This window comes from Planococcus citri, chromosome 1, assembly GCF_950023065.1.
Source record: "Planococcus citri chromosome 1, ihPlaCitr1.1, whole genome shotgun sequence".
In the NCBI taxonomy this organism is placed as follows: domain Eukaryota; kingdom Metazoa; phylum Arthropoda; class Insecta; order Hemiptera; family Pseudococcidae; genus Planococcus; species Planococcus citri.
Window position 1 is genome coordinate 34,156,165 of NC_088677.1, and position 15,266 is coordinate 34,171,430.

Sequence of the window (15,266 nt, forward strand, 5' to 3'; positions counted from 1 at the left end):
TTTACCTAAAACCAAAAATTTTTCAATTGCATCATCATATACCTATGAAATTATATATAAATTTATTATTACCTACCTCTTTGACTTTGATTTTCGTGTAATTTATCTTACATACCTACCTACCAGTAGATATAAAATGTATTTCCTGGCACTGGAGTAAGAATTCTTACAATACTTTTTAAATTCAAAAGTATGTGGAAACTTATGTGAAAAATTTCACATAAACCTTCACATAGTTTTTCATTCAATCAAATGCAAAAATATTTACAAAACTTAGATATTGAAATGAAATGCAAAATTTTTTGCAATACTTAAACATTTCAAACAAATGCAAAAATATTTACAAAACTTAAACATTTCAATGAAATGCAAAAATTTATTCAAAACTTGAACATTTCAAACAAATGCAAAAATTTCATCACAACATTACCATTATACCACTAGTTAAAGAAAACATTATCTCTAATAAAGCGATAACACAAACACCAACACCTTTATCATAGAAACTGATTCTTTTAACTAATGAATTTTTTCCACTGTGAACGAATTTTTTTGCATTTGAAGTACACCATCTTTTAGAAATTGATCCATTAGTTAAAGAAATCAATTTCAATAATAAAATGAATAACTATAATAAAATGGATAACCAAGCACCTTTAAGAACATGTGAGAAGTGTATGTGTAAAATTACATACAAGAACTATGCCAGACATTTAAAAACAAAGAAACACAATGAAGTCAAGATTAATGTGAAAGAATTAAAGACGGAATTGAAGTGGTATGGAATGAAAAATGTTGATAAAATGAAAAAATCAGATTTGTTAGTGAACAAAGATAAAATCAAGGCTATTAATATTGATAGAGAAAAATTGTTGAAATTATCAAAAAAGAAATTGATTGAGTTTATTCAGGATAACAATTTCAATATTAATAAACAGTTGAGAAAAGATCAAATAGTAGAAAGGTTACTCGATTTTCACTCAAATAAAACATTACCTCTGCCCAAATGGGAATTTGTGGATGAAAATTTTAAATCAAGACATGCTCAATTTGATATGAAAAATAACTGGGATATTAAAGATATGTCAAAGTTTTTACATTTTATGAAAAAACATGTTAGTTCTTTACTTCAAGAATGGATGAAAAAGCATAGTGGTATTAAAGTGAATTTTTGTGTTTCTGCAACTTATGTAGACACTCGAGATGAAACAAAAATTGCATACAAACATTTGCAAACTAAGAATGATAGAATTACTAATAGAAGTGAATTAACAAATGGAATTTCAACTTTAATGAAGAGTGTACTTGATAGACATGAAAATATCATTGATGAATTAACAGGTAGTCCATGGCGAATAATATCAATCAATAGTTTTAGAGTAAATATAAACAAATATGACCCGCTTAGAGCAAGTTCCTATATTGATCTTCCAAAAATTTTAAAAGATAAGAAAGCAATTATAAATGTTAAAAATACTGATAATAAATGCTTTTTATGGTCACTTTTAGCATGTTTATATCCTGCAAAAGATAATCCACAAGAAATAATAAAGTACAAAGCATATGAGAAAACTTTTGATAAAGCTTTGAAAGATATTGAATTTCCGATGAAAATTAAAGACATAGAGAAATTTGAAAATAAAGTGAATGAATTGAAATTGGTAGAAGGTGGATTATCTATTAATGTTTATCATCATGATGATCGTTATAAAATTTATCCCTTACATATTACTAAAGAAGAGAAAACAAAACATGTTGATTTATTGTATTTATGTGAAGAGAGTAATGATAGAAATACTCACTACTGTTGGATTAAGGATCTAACAAAATTGATTAAAAGTCAATTAACCAAAAACACTCAAAAAATACATTTTTTGTGCAAAAGGTGCCTTTGTCATTTTTACAGTGAAGTTAAATATTTAGAACATAGAGAAAGCTGTAAAGTACACGATCCAGTTGCAGTAAAACTTCCTCTTAAAAGTGATAACATTTGTGAATTTACAAACTATAATCGATCAATGAAAATTCCTTTCACAATAATAGCTGATTTTGAGTGTATACTTAGAAAACTTGAAAAAACTAAAGTAGAGGAAGATGCTAAAACACAAAAAATTCAAGAGCACGTACCAATTAGTTGTGTTTATTACATTTTATATGAGAATGGAGAAATATCAGAGAACATGTTTGAATATTTTGGAAGTAATACCCCTCAAGTATTGTGTGAAAAATTATCAGAAGATGCAGTACGTATTGCTAATGAATACATATATAATTGTAAAAAAATGAAGAAACTGACCAATATACAAAAATGTGAATATAAAGAAGCAACAATATGTCATATTTGTGAAAGAAAATTGAGTGATTTCCCACCTATGATGGAAAAAAATATTAATAAATTGAGAAAAGAAATAGAAATTACTTCAAATATTTTAAAGTATCATGATGATCAAACACTGACTGATAGACTAGAGAAATTAGAATTAGATTTGAAAGAGAAATTAGATGATGAAGAAAAAAATAAAAAGAAAGTTCAGGATCATGACCATATAACAGGTGAATATAGAGGTGCAGCTCATAGTCTTTGCAACTTGAATTACAATGTACCTAGTTTCATACCCGTCTTGTTTCACAACTTTTCTGGTTATGATTCCCACTTATTAGTCAAAGAATTTGCTGGAACTACAGATAATTTAAAACTAATTCCAAATAATGAGGAATCTTACATCAGCTTCTCAAAAGTTGTAAAGTTTCAACACTATTCAGGAAAAGAGGGTAAAATAGAACTTAGATTTTTAGATTCATACAAATTTCTATCTGAACCACTTTCTAAATTGGCTAAAAACTTGGAAATGTGTCATTTCAAAAATTTAAAGAAATGGTTTGATAATACAGTACCACCTGGAAATGATTCATTGTTCAATTTGTTGACTGAAAAATTGGCTTACCCTTACGATTATATGGACTCATTAGAAAAATATGATGAGGAAGAGTTACCATCTAGGGGAAATTTCTACAACTCCTTGAATGATGAACATGTAGATGAACAGGAATTTTTACGTGCTCAAAAAATTTGGGAACATTTCAACATTAAAAATCTAAAAGAGTTTACAATGTTGTACAATAAAATTGATGTACTCTTGCTAGCAGATGTGATTGAAAATTTCAGAAAAACTGCACTTGAAATTTACAAGTTAGATCCACTTTGGTATTATACTACCCCCGGATTTGCTTGGGATTGCATGTTGAAAACAACAAAACAAAAATTGGAATTGATAACTGATGTAAACATGTTGTACATGTTTGAAAATGCCAAGCGTGGTGGAATTTCCCAATGTTCAAATAGATATGAAAAAGCCAATCATAAGTACATGGGTGAAAAATTTGATAAAAATAAAGAATCAACATTCATTCAGTATTTGGATGCAAATAATTTATATGGATGGGCTATGAGTAAACATTTACCATATGGAGGGTTTTGGTGGGCAAATCCAAACGATTTTACTTACAGTAGAATTTTGAAAATGAGAGATAACCAAAGCAAAGGATATCTGTTTGAAGTTGATTTAAGCTATCCAGAAACATTACATGATTATCATTCTGATCTACCTTATTGTGCAGAAAATATTATTGATGAAAATAGACTTCCTAAATTATTCACAACATTATATGATAAGAAGAAATATGTTTTACATTATTTGAATCTTAGACAGGCTCTTGAAGCAGGTTTGAAATTGGAAAAAATTCACAGAGTTATTCAATTCAACCAATCAGATTGGATGAAAGTATATATTGATAAAAATACAAAGCATAGACAAAATGCAAAAAATGAATTTGAAAAAGACTTTTTTAAATTGATGAATAACTCGGTGTTTGGTAGAACAATGATGAATGTGCGAAATCATGTGGATATAAAATTGATTAGTGAAGGTAAAAAATATACAAAGTATGTTTCAAAACCAAATTTTGTAAAATCAACATTTTTTGCAGAAGATCTTGCAGCTGTTCACATGAAAAAAACTCACATCAATTTCAATCAACCAATTTATGTGGGTGTTTCTATTTTAGATATTTCAAAAACATTGATGTATGATTTCTATTATAGGTTGAAGAGAGAATATAAAAATGATGTTAAACTTTTGTATACTGATACAGACTCATTAATTTTGTCAATAAAAACGCCAGACTTTTACAGTGATATGAAAGGAATGATTGATGAATTTGACACATCAGACTATCCTGAGAATAATATATATGGTATTCCTCAAGTTAATAAAAAAGTTATTGGTAAATTCAAAGATGAAATGAAAGGAAAAAGTATTGAAGAATTCATAGGGTTAGCTTCTAAATTGTACTCCATCAAAGTATTTGAAGAAGATGAAAAGAAAAGAGCAAAAGGAGTGAAGAAACATGTAATCAAAAATCAAATCACCCATAATGATTATAAAGAATGCTTAGAGAAGAAAATAACAAAGAGTTTCAAGCAGAAAATTATACAAAGTAAAAATCATAATATTTACACATTTGAACAAGATAAAAGAGGTTTATCTCCATTTGATGACAAGAGATGTATATTTGACAATGAAACTTTACCTTGGGGACATTATAAACTAGAAGTAGAAAGACAGAATTTTATCACACATTTGAAAACTCTCTCTTCACTAATATAAATAACTTTGGTTAAAATTTTTTTTTTCCTTATTATAAAATAATAATATGATCAATAATGAAAAGGGGCATCTTAAATTATTACTCTCTCATGTAGATTGGTATGATGTTTCAAGTAATCAGGAACTATCAGAAAATTTAATCAGAGAATTCAAAGACAAAGTATATTGGAGTGCAATTTCAGTTCATCAAAAACTGTCACAAGATTTCATTAGGGAATTCAAAGACAAAGTATATTGGTTTGCAATTTCAGTTCATCAAAAACTGTCAGAAGATTTCATTAGGGAATTCAAAGATCAAGTAAATTGGGAAAGGATTTCACGTTATCAAAAACTATCAGAAGATTTCATAAGGGAATTCAAAGACAAAGTAGATTGGGAAGAAATTTCACGTTATCAAAAACTATCAGAAGATTTCATAAGGGAATTCAAAGATTGTGTAAATTGGCATTGGATTTCAGGTCATCAAAAACTGTCTGAACATTTCATTAGAGAATTCAAAGATCAAGTAAATTGGCATTGGATTTCATGCCATCAAAAACTGGCTGAAGATTTCATTAAAGAATTTAAAGACCAAGTATGCTGGGAATGTATTTCATGGAGTCAAAAACTGTCTGAACATTTCATTAGAGAATTCAAAGACAAAGTAGATTGGAAAGAAATCTTAGAAAATCAAGAACTATCAGAAGATTTCATATGTGAATTGAAAGATTGGGTATCTAGGAAAAAAATGTAATAGTTAAAAGAATTGTTTTCTATAATAAAATGAGTTCTATTATAGAATTGGATAATTTTATAACAAATACTTTAAGGAACAATATTCAATTATTTCAAGAATCTAAGCAAAGAGTGAAAACATACAACATTGAGGATGCTCTTTCTCCTGAAGTTGTGAATGATTTTAAAAACATGGACAAGTTTCAATTTTCAGAAAGCATATTGATGTTATATTTGAGAACGAGAGAAAACTTGATGAAAACAAATGTAAATACATATTTGAATGAAATGAAAAAAATCATTCCTTATGAGATTATGAAGGAAGCTTCACAGAGATTTGGTCTCATATGCAATGTATCAAAAAAAGAGTATTATCCATCCAAAAGGTGTCAAAACTGTGGAAGTACTCGAGAATTTTTCAAAGATCGAGATAATATTTTAATATGCAAAAAATGTTTTGCCGAGGTAATTCACTACAAACATAATTCTAAACCTCATTGCTTCAAGAAACAAAATTCAAACTACAATAGGTTAAGTAATTTCAAAAAGTGTTTGGAGAAATATCAAGGAAAACAAACTGATTTTATAAGTCCAGAGGTTTATATACATTTACAAGAAGCTTTATCTACATTTGGACAAGTGAAAAAATCAACTGTTTTTTATTTCTTGAAAGAACTAGGTTATCATAAACACTATGACGATTATATTCTAATTCATTCTAATTTAACAGGGCAGAAACCAAGTGATATTTCCCATTTAGAACAACAACTTCTAAATGATTTTGAAAAATTTTCCAATCAATTTGATTTGATAAATAGCCATAGAAAAAACTTTATAAATATGAAATTTCTTTTACATAAATTAATGTTGAAAGATGGTCACAATTTTGATCCAGAAGATTTCATTTCACTTGGCAACAAGAGGGAATGTGATGAAATATGCAGAAAAATATTCCTTTCTTTAGGATGGAAATATTCATCTAATTAACTGCTTTGTTCTTTTAGAACAGTGTTCTAAAAGATATTACCACTTTTTATAATTTTTTGTAACCACTAAAGCTGTATAAAACTCATTGTTTGGACTCACACATCTGTACGCATTTTGATCTGTAAAAGTTAGATTTTTGATTTCAATAAACAAGTCTGTGGTACGAATTCGCTCATTAGAAATGATGGATTCATTGTTATAATTGAACCACTTATTATTTGACTGAAATTTCTCAAAATTATAAACACATTCAATTTTTGTATTGACTCCCTCTGTTTCCATAAGCAATTTTACCCAAGTTTTTGTCACCAAATGCTGTTGACTCTTTAAATTTTGCTGCGACACTACCAAATAATCATAGTAATAGTTACTTGAAGATTCACCAAATTTTTTTGTTCTAATTCGACACATGTATTGTCCTTCATTTATAACTTTCAAAAATGATACAACCTCAACCTTTTTCTTCGATGTTGAATTCAAATATTCAAATTTATTGATACTTAAACGTTCTGGAATGTCAAAAGGAACATCTTTAAGCCATTCCAGCTGATACACAAATTCTTGTTCTGAAAATGTAACATTACAAAATAGTGTAACCCCATCATTGTTGACTATTTTTTGAGATCTGAAGAATAAATCATGTTCTTGTAAAGTTGATACAAAAAGGGTAAACAGAATAATACCAGCACACTTCATTTTATAATAGGAAAAAAAATTTTTCTACTATAAATGAGCAATAATTACAATTTAGTAAATGAAAATGTTAATATAAGAAAGGAATTGAAGGCAATGTATCAGGCAAGTAAAGCAGGTAAAATTTATAAGCAAGAAGTATTAGAAGAACAGTTTAAACCAATCATTACACCACTAGAAAAAATTAGAAACCAAATAACTCAAAATGTTCCAGAAACCTTCCAAATACCTTCCCAAAACCTTCCAGAAACCTTCCCACAACCTACCCAAAATATGCTTGAGTGGAATAGTCCTCAAGAAAATGTTCTTGGTGAAATAGCAAAACAATATTTACAATTTTATGCAGCTGATGATAAAAAAGAAATTTGTGATACTACTTTTGGAATTCGATATGATCCAGACATTAATAAATGGATGATTGGCAATGAAGAAATTACTTTTAATGGTAATAACATCAAGTTTAAAGGTGGTATTGAATTTAAAGGAACTCATGGTTTATGGCAGTTGTTGACATTAAAAAATCCAGATCCAAATGAGTATGATTCTGAAGATTTAAAGGATTTTTGGAAAATTATTGATAAAACCAGTAGTTATAAACAAAATAATAATCCATCTTCCAGAGTGAAATCAAGTTGTGGAATCAAATACATTTCTGTAATAAAACCTTTACTGGATAAATATCTGAAAAAGGGGGGAGGGTTGTATCAAAGTGATAGCATAGATAGTTATCTAGAAAAATTAATCACAATTTACTCAGAGATTCAAAAAGGATCTTTAGATGGTAAGGCAATAGTACCAATTTTAAATCATCTCAAAAAAATGAATTTGTATGCCAACACATCTGGGGATAAATATATTTATTGGGATAACTTGCCTGAATTGTTTGATAAATTAGTTGTTTTGTATGGTGAAAAGAAAGCTGGAAATTCCAACCCTCATTTAAGAAATGAAATTGTTAGGATTTTGCAAGAACTTAAAGAACTTTGAAAAAAAAAATTTCCTATTATAAAATGAATAGTGACTCTCCATGTAGTAGTGAAGGAAATAATTCTAATACACAAAGTGGGAGAACAAGCTCCCAGCATCAAAATATGAAAACATGTATTTTCTTGATGACGATTCTCTTGAAAAGTATTTGGAAATTTAGAAAAAAAGTGATTAGACGCAAAAAGAAGAAATGATATTTTTTTTTCTGTAATAAACATGAATAGTAACAACTTTAAAACTATATTGAATGACAAAATTCGACAAAGAATTCCCAAGGTGATGTTTGATGGTGAAGTGAAAGAAGGTAGTGGTATGTTGGGTACAGTTGCAAATTGGGCAATAAAGAAGCTTCCATTACCTCCCATGCATTTAGAAGATCATAATTTTACTGGACCCTGGACAAATCCAACTTTACAAATATTGAAAGGAGTTGAACCAAGAAATAAACTGGATTATGCATCTAGGAGACATGATGTTGCTTATGAATTGATGGAAGATCCTGCTGAACTTCATGAAGCTGATTATATATTACAGAGAGAAGCTTCAAATATTGCACGTGATAAAGATACAAGTAAAAAATTGGAAAAACAAGCTCAGCTTGTGGATGCTGCCATGGGTGTAAAAAGGTACTTTGGTACAGGTATGAAAAAGGAAAATTATGAAAAAATTCCTGTCAATTTAGATGAAAAAGAACAACTGTTAATTCTAGAGGGAATAAAGTTAGGGAAACCAATTACTTTAAACTTGGATCACAAACAATTGATTCGAACAAAAAACAGTGTGATGAAAGAGACTTATTTACCAGTGACAACATATCAAAAGAAGGAAATCAGTAAAGCGCGTACTAAAAAGAAATCAGTCAAGATAAAGTTGTCTGCAAAACAATTGGAATTTATCAACACAAATAATAAAACTGGAGGTTTCTTACCTGCTCTAGTTGCTGCATTACCAGCTATAGCTGCAGCATCATCCATAATTAAAAATGGTTTTGATGCCTATAGCAATCATAGAGCAAACAATCAGTTAGTTGAAGAAGTTAAAAAAAGATATAAAGAAGAAAAACCTCTTCACAAACAACTAACTGATATACTAGAGGAACCAGTAAAGTCTGGTACAGGTTTGGAAAACAACGAAAAGGTTTTGCAATTTATAAATAATTCTAAAGATATCAAATTAGCTATGAAGAAAGTAGGAAAAGGATTATATTTGAATCCAACTTCTCATCGAAAACCTGTTGAAGGTGAGGGGTTATATTTAAATCCAGCTTCTCATCGAAAACCTGTTGAAGGTGCTGGGGTTAATGTGAAAGCAAAAAAAAAAAAGAGGAAGGGAGGTTAATAAAAATTCCTATTAAACCCTTATCCAATATGGAACTAGAATTATATGCAAAGGAATTGTGTATACCTTATTTTAGGGGAGTGTTTATGAAAGATCAACTACCAAAACAAATTGGAAGAAATGAAAGCATGATTATCAATTTAGATGATTCTATTGGACCTGGATCTCATTGGGTTTGTTTTTTCAAGAAAGATGATTATATAATTTATTTTGATTCTTTCGGTGAAAGACCTCCTAGTGAAGTACTAAACTATTTTCAAAAGAATGTATATTATAATGTTGACCAAAAGCAAAATTTCAATCAGGTCATTTGTGGACATCTTTGTTTGAAATTTTTAGCTGAGTTCTAAGTATTTTAAGAGAATTTCTCTTAAAATTACATTTCTCTAATATCCAATGCTACATAAATTTTTTCATCACCAAAATCCAACAGATTACCATCTTGATCTACAATCTGAACTACAATTTCCCTGAAAGAATGTGTATTTATTTCATAGTATAAGTAGTGATATGGGATTATCCAATATTTTTCACCTGTTGGAGCTGACCAGGGGTGGGAGTATATTACTCCACCTCCTCCTTCTCCATTTTCATAATTTGTATTCACTAAATTACATTTTACTTGAATAGCAGTAAGAGGAAAAATGTCAATCATTCTATCTGAATGATGTGTTACATCTTTTTCTAAAACCCTTTCACTATAACCCAAAACTCTACAAATAGAGTTGGGTACACTAAAGTCAACTTTTTTACCTTCAGATATTATCTTTACTTTATGAGTATATGGTGTTAAATTCATTTTCAATTTATCTGCTACACACCTTCTCTCTTTAATTGCTTGTAAGATATCTTCTACTTTGTACTTATCTCCAGGAATGTGAATGTAATGACGACACTCTTTATCTAATAACTTATCTAGATGTAAATCTTCCCTTTTTTGTATTATTGTACTTAGTTTATCAAATTCCTTTGCTTTGATTGTACTCTCTAGATTATCCACATCATAAATTCCTTCTGGAACTGGTATCATCTTCTTTTCATCTTCTGAAAGATCAAATCGTATATTTTTTCTCTCAACATTATATAAAGAGTTGAATTTTTTATCTCTTATAGCGTTGATAATATCCGTAACTTCGTAGGCACCTTCTGGAATATAAATTTCCTCGTGATTTCCTTGATCATCTACAAGATCAAACCTGTTGTTATGTTTTCTTACATTCATTAAAGAATTAAAGAGACTAAGAATGAGTAAACAAACTCCATAGAGTTTATTAGAACACAGATTAACTCTATTTTTAAATATTGTGTGAATGTAAGAAGATAAAGTTTCTCCTTTACGTTCGCCTATTAAATCAAATCTCATATTTATAATACAAAAAAAAAAATCCTAATATAAATGAAGAAAAAACGTATTATAAAAGTAGTTAAAAGTGATATACCTATTGAAATTGAAAATTATGATTACAAGGAGGTGGGTCCACGATATAATAGAAATTTTCCAAATGTAATTCGAGCTGGTATATTTGGTCCATCAGGTTGTGGTAAAACCAATCTTTTAATTCAAATCCTAATGGAAATAAATACATATACCCATATTTATCTTTGCTCAAAAACATCTCATCAAGAAAAATATATTCGATTGAAAAACATAATAGATATTATCAACAGAACATCGCCAGAACAGAACATTGGTTTTAGTACTATATTACCTCAAGATTTGAAAGAACCTGAAGAAATGAAACCAAATTCAGTTATAATTTTTGACGATGTTTTGACAGACCCTCAAGATAAAATAGCAAATTTCTATCTGAGAGGAAGACATTACAATATTTCTTGCTTTTATCTAGCTCAATCCTATTCAAAATGTCCAAAACAATGTATAAGAGATAATTTTAATTTACTGGCAATTTTTATGCAAGATCTTAGAAATTCGAGACACATTTACGATAATCATGTCTCGCATTTAGTAACATTTGATGAATATTTGGAAATGTGCAATATTTGTTGGAAAACTAAGTATGGCTTTCTAGTAATTGATAAAGATTGTGATAATGTGAATGAAATTTTTAAACAAAGTTTTAAAGGATTTTTTTATATACAATAAATAAATGGAAGAAGCTAAAGAATTACATGCACCTATTAGGAAAAAGTTTTGTAAAAGAAGTATTGTAACCAAAGGTATTGATGATTTATGGGCAGCTGATTTATTAATTATGGACAAATATTCCAAAGAAAATGATGGTTTTAAATATATGCTCAATGTTGAAGATACATTTTCTAAATTTGTATGGATTGAACCTTTGAAGAATAAGTCAGGTAAAGCAGCTACAGATGCTTTTGAAAATATTTTGAAAATCTCGAAAAGAAAACCCAATTTACTTCATGTGGACAAAGGTGGGGAATTTGTAAATCAAACTTTCAAGACAATGTTGAAAAAACACAACATTAAAATGTATCATACCAATAATGAGGAAAAGTCTGCAATAATTGAACGTTTCAACAGAACATTAAATCAAAAGTTGAAAATTTATTTTGAGATGAGGAAGAATTTCAGATGGATTGATATTTTACCTAAAATACTAGAAGAATATAACACAAAAGATGTTCATAGAACTATTGGTATGCCACCTATTAAAGTTGATAAGGATAATGCAGAAGAAATTTTGATGAAATTTAACAAAAATAAACCCAAATGTAAATCGAATCAGAAATTTAAGCAGGGAGATAGAGTTAGAATTTTTGCATATAAAAAAGTTTTTGATAACAAGTACAAGAATAACTGGACTAAAGAAATTTTTGTAGTTGATGAAATATTTCACACAACTCCTGTAACTTATTCTATTAAAGATACTGATGGTGAAGAAATTGAAGGGAAATTCTATAATGAAGAACTTTTAAAATCCAAGTTTTAATAAAAAAAAATTTTTCCTATTATAAATATGATACAAAATTACATTGAAAGTGAAGACTTTGTAGTCTACAGACCCTCTCCACAAGATGATATAAATAAACCAAACAGTAAAATTCGTATAAGAACATACAATGAAGATGTCATTACCCATCCACATAGAAGTGGATTACTTGTGAAAGGAATTGTTATAGTGACTAAAAATTCTGACAAGAGTGCTGTAGCAGAACTTGATTTGAAAAAAATATCATTTGTTACTAATCCACTACCACATTTATTTTCAAAAATTGAATATTTGGAATGTGATAAAATAATAGATTCAGTTGAAGAGCCAGGTGTGGTTACTACTATGAAAGGAATTGTTTCATTTGGTTCTGATTCGATTTACAATGATGGAGGCTGGAATATCTCCTCTCCAAACTCAAATGTTCTGAACAAATCTGGGTATTTTACTTTGAATAATTCTTTAGAAACACTATTTGGTTATCATGAGGATCACAAGGATTATGTATTTCACGTCCCACATGAATTAAGGTTAACAAAAACCCATCTCAATAATTATAATAATATGTTTCAAGTTGATAGTACTTTTGCAAATGAACATACTATTACTATAAAATTTACAGATGTTGCACTAATAATGTCACAGGTAAAATTGAGAAGAGAAATGGAAAACAAATGTCTAAAACAAATACTGGCTTCAAAAGATTTACCACAAATTTTTAGACATTGGGGATATGAGTTTAAAACTGGTATAACAACAAAAAAGTATACATGTGAATATACTTGTGATGGGAATCCAATATTTATTCTTATTGGGATGCAAAAAAATAGAAATGATAACATCAAAGTGGATAATAGTCAATTTGATTTATGTGGCCTTGAAAACGTTCAAGCTGTTCTCAACAATAATGAACATTATCCTAAAACTGAACTAAATATAAATAGTTCAGAAAATGATTATAATAAAATTTATCAAATGTTTAAAAATTTCAAACTAGCTTATTATGGTAATGAAGGGAAACCAATTTGTTCTATAAATGATTATGTCAACAAATATCCCATAATAGCTATTGATTGTACCTGCCAACCTGAAAGCATAAAGGAGAGTACCACAAACGTAAAATTAAAATTTAGATTCAAGGAAGCTCTTTCTGCTGATACAGTAATACACATTGTAACTATTTATAATGTTGTTTCTACTTATAACCCTTTCACAAATAGAGCTGTTGTAAATTAATCTTACATCTTTTATGAAAAAATTTTTCATAAAAAAGTTTTTTATTCACATCATTAAAGTCTGACAATATGAATATTACTTGAGTCTAAGTTACATAAAATATGTTCAATTAAGCCTTTTGAAATATTGCGATTTACTATGTCTTTAAGTTCTTTTGGCAGTTTTTCATTTTCTGAAATTGCGCACTAATTTACTTTGTCTTTGAACTTTATAAATATGAAATTTCCTGATAAATATTGATACCTTGAAATTCTATACCCCAATCAACTTGATCTTTGAATTCTCTTATAAAGTTTTCTGATAGTGTTTGATGTTTTGAAATTGCACTCCAATTTACTTGATCTTTGAACTCTCTTATAAAGTTTTCTGATAGTGCTTGATTTCCTGAAATTTCTTCCCAATATACTTTGTCTTTGAATTCTCTTATAAAGTTTTCTGATAGTTTTTGACGCCATGAAATCCTTTCCCAATATACTTTGTCTTTAAATTCTCTTATGAAATCTTCAGATAGCATCTCATACCATGAAATTGCTCTCCAATCTACTTTGTCTTTGAATTCCCTTATGAAATCTTCTGACAGTTTTTGATGAACTGAAATCCTTTCCCAATTTACTTGATCTTTGAATTCTCTTATGAAATACTCAGATAGATCTTGATATCTTGAAATCTTTTTCCAATGTACTTGATCTTTGAATTCTCTTATAAAGTTTTCTGATAGTGTTTGATATTTTGAAATTGCACTCCAATTTACTTTGCCTTTGAATTCCCTTATGAAATTTTCTGATAGTTTTTGATATTCTGAAATTGCACTCCAATTTACTTTGCCTTTAAATTCTCTTATGAAATTTTCTGACAGTTTTTGATGAACTGAAATCCTTTCCCAATTTACTTGATCTTTGAATTCTCTTATGAAATACTCAGATAGATCTTGATATTTTGAAATCCAATGCCAATCTACTTGATCTTTGAACTCTCTTATAAAGTTTTCTGATAGTGCTTGATTTCCTGAAATTTCACTCCAATATACTTTGTCTTTGAATTCTCTTATAAAGTTTTCTGATAGTTTTTGACGCCATGAAATCCTTTCCCAATCAACATAATCTTTTATTAATTCAAGGTGGCTCTTTTCAATAGTGTTCATTATTTATTTTATAATAGAAAGAAAAAAAAAAATGTCAATTTGTTTTAATCAAATGCAAAAATTTCTCTTCAATAACAACCTCCACATCTGGTGGGTGCATTAGTTAAAAGAATCAGTTTCTATGATAAAGGTGCTGATGTTTGTGTTGTCACTTTATTAAGTGATAATGTTTTCTTTAACTAGTGGTATAATGGTAATGTTGTGATGAAATTTTTGCATTTCATTGAAATGTTCAAGTTTTGAATGAATTTTTGCATTTCATTGAAATGTTTAAGTTTTGTAAATATTTTTGCATTTGTTTGAAATGTTTAAGTATTGCAAAAAATTTTGCATTTCATTTCAATATCTAAGTTTTGTAAATATTTTTGCATTTGATTGAATGAAAAACTATGTGAAGGTTTATGTGAAATTTTTCACATAAGTTTCCACATACTTTTGAATTTAAAAAGTATTGTAAGAATTCTTACTCCAGTGCCAGGAAATACATTTTATATCTACTCCTACCTACCTACCTACCTACCTACCTACCTACCTACCAACCAACCTACCTAATTACATCTTTCATTAAGGTTATAATGTTTTATAAACATC

The 15,266-nt window shown here is 28.5% G+C and overlaps 1 protein-coding gene across 1 annotated transcript; it reads left to right on the forward strand.

Annotated features, from left to right (window-relative positions):
- The first annotated feature begins 620 nt into the window (after positions 1–620).
- LOC135834592 (uncharacterized) lies at positions 621–6,141 on the forward strand. Its single transcript, XM_065348514.1, has 4 exons — positions 621–2,243; positions 2,436–3,943; positions 4,103–4,409; positions 6,112–6,141. The coding sequence occupies exons 1-4, from the start codon at positions 621–623 to the stop codon at positions 6,139–6,141; spliced, it is 3,468 nt and encodes a 1,155-aa protein (XP_065204586.1).
- Positions 6,142–15,266: the final 9,125 nt, after the last annotated feature.

What these genes read in the sequence shown, in the direction of transcription:
- LOC135834592 (XM_065348514.1), top strand. Translation starts at nt 621, where the DNA reads ATGAATAACTATAATAAAATGGATAACCAAGCACCTTTAAGAACATGT. An exon ending in AAAAATTATCAGAAGATGCA is followed by an intron (nt 2,244 to 2,435) that starts GTACGTATTGCT and finishes AATATTTTAAAG; the next exon opens with TATCATGATGATCAAACACT. An exon ending in GAAGGTAAAAAATATACAAA is followed by an intron (nt 3,944 to 4,102) that starts GTATGTTTCAAA and finishes TTTCTATTATAG; the next exon opens with GTTGAAGAGAGAATATAAAA.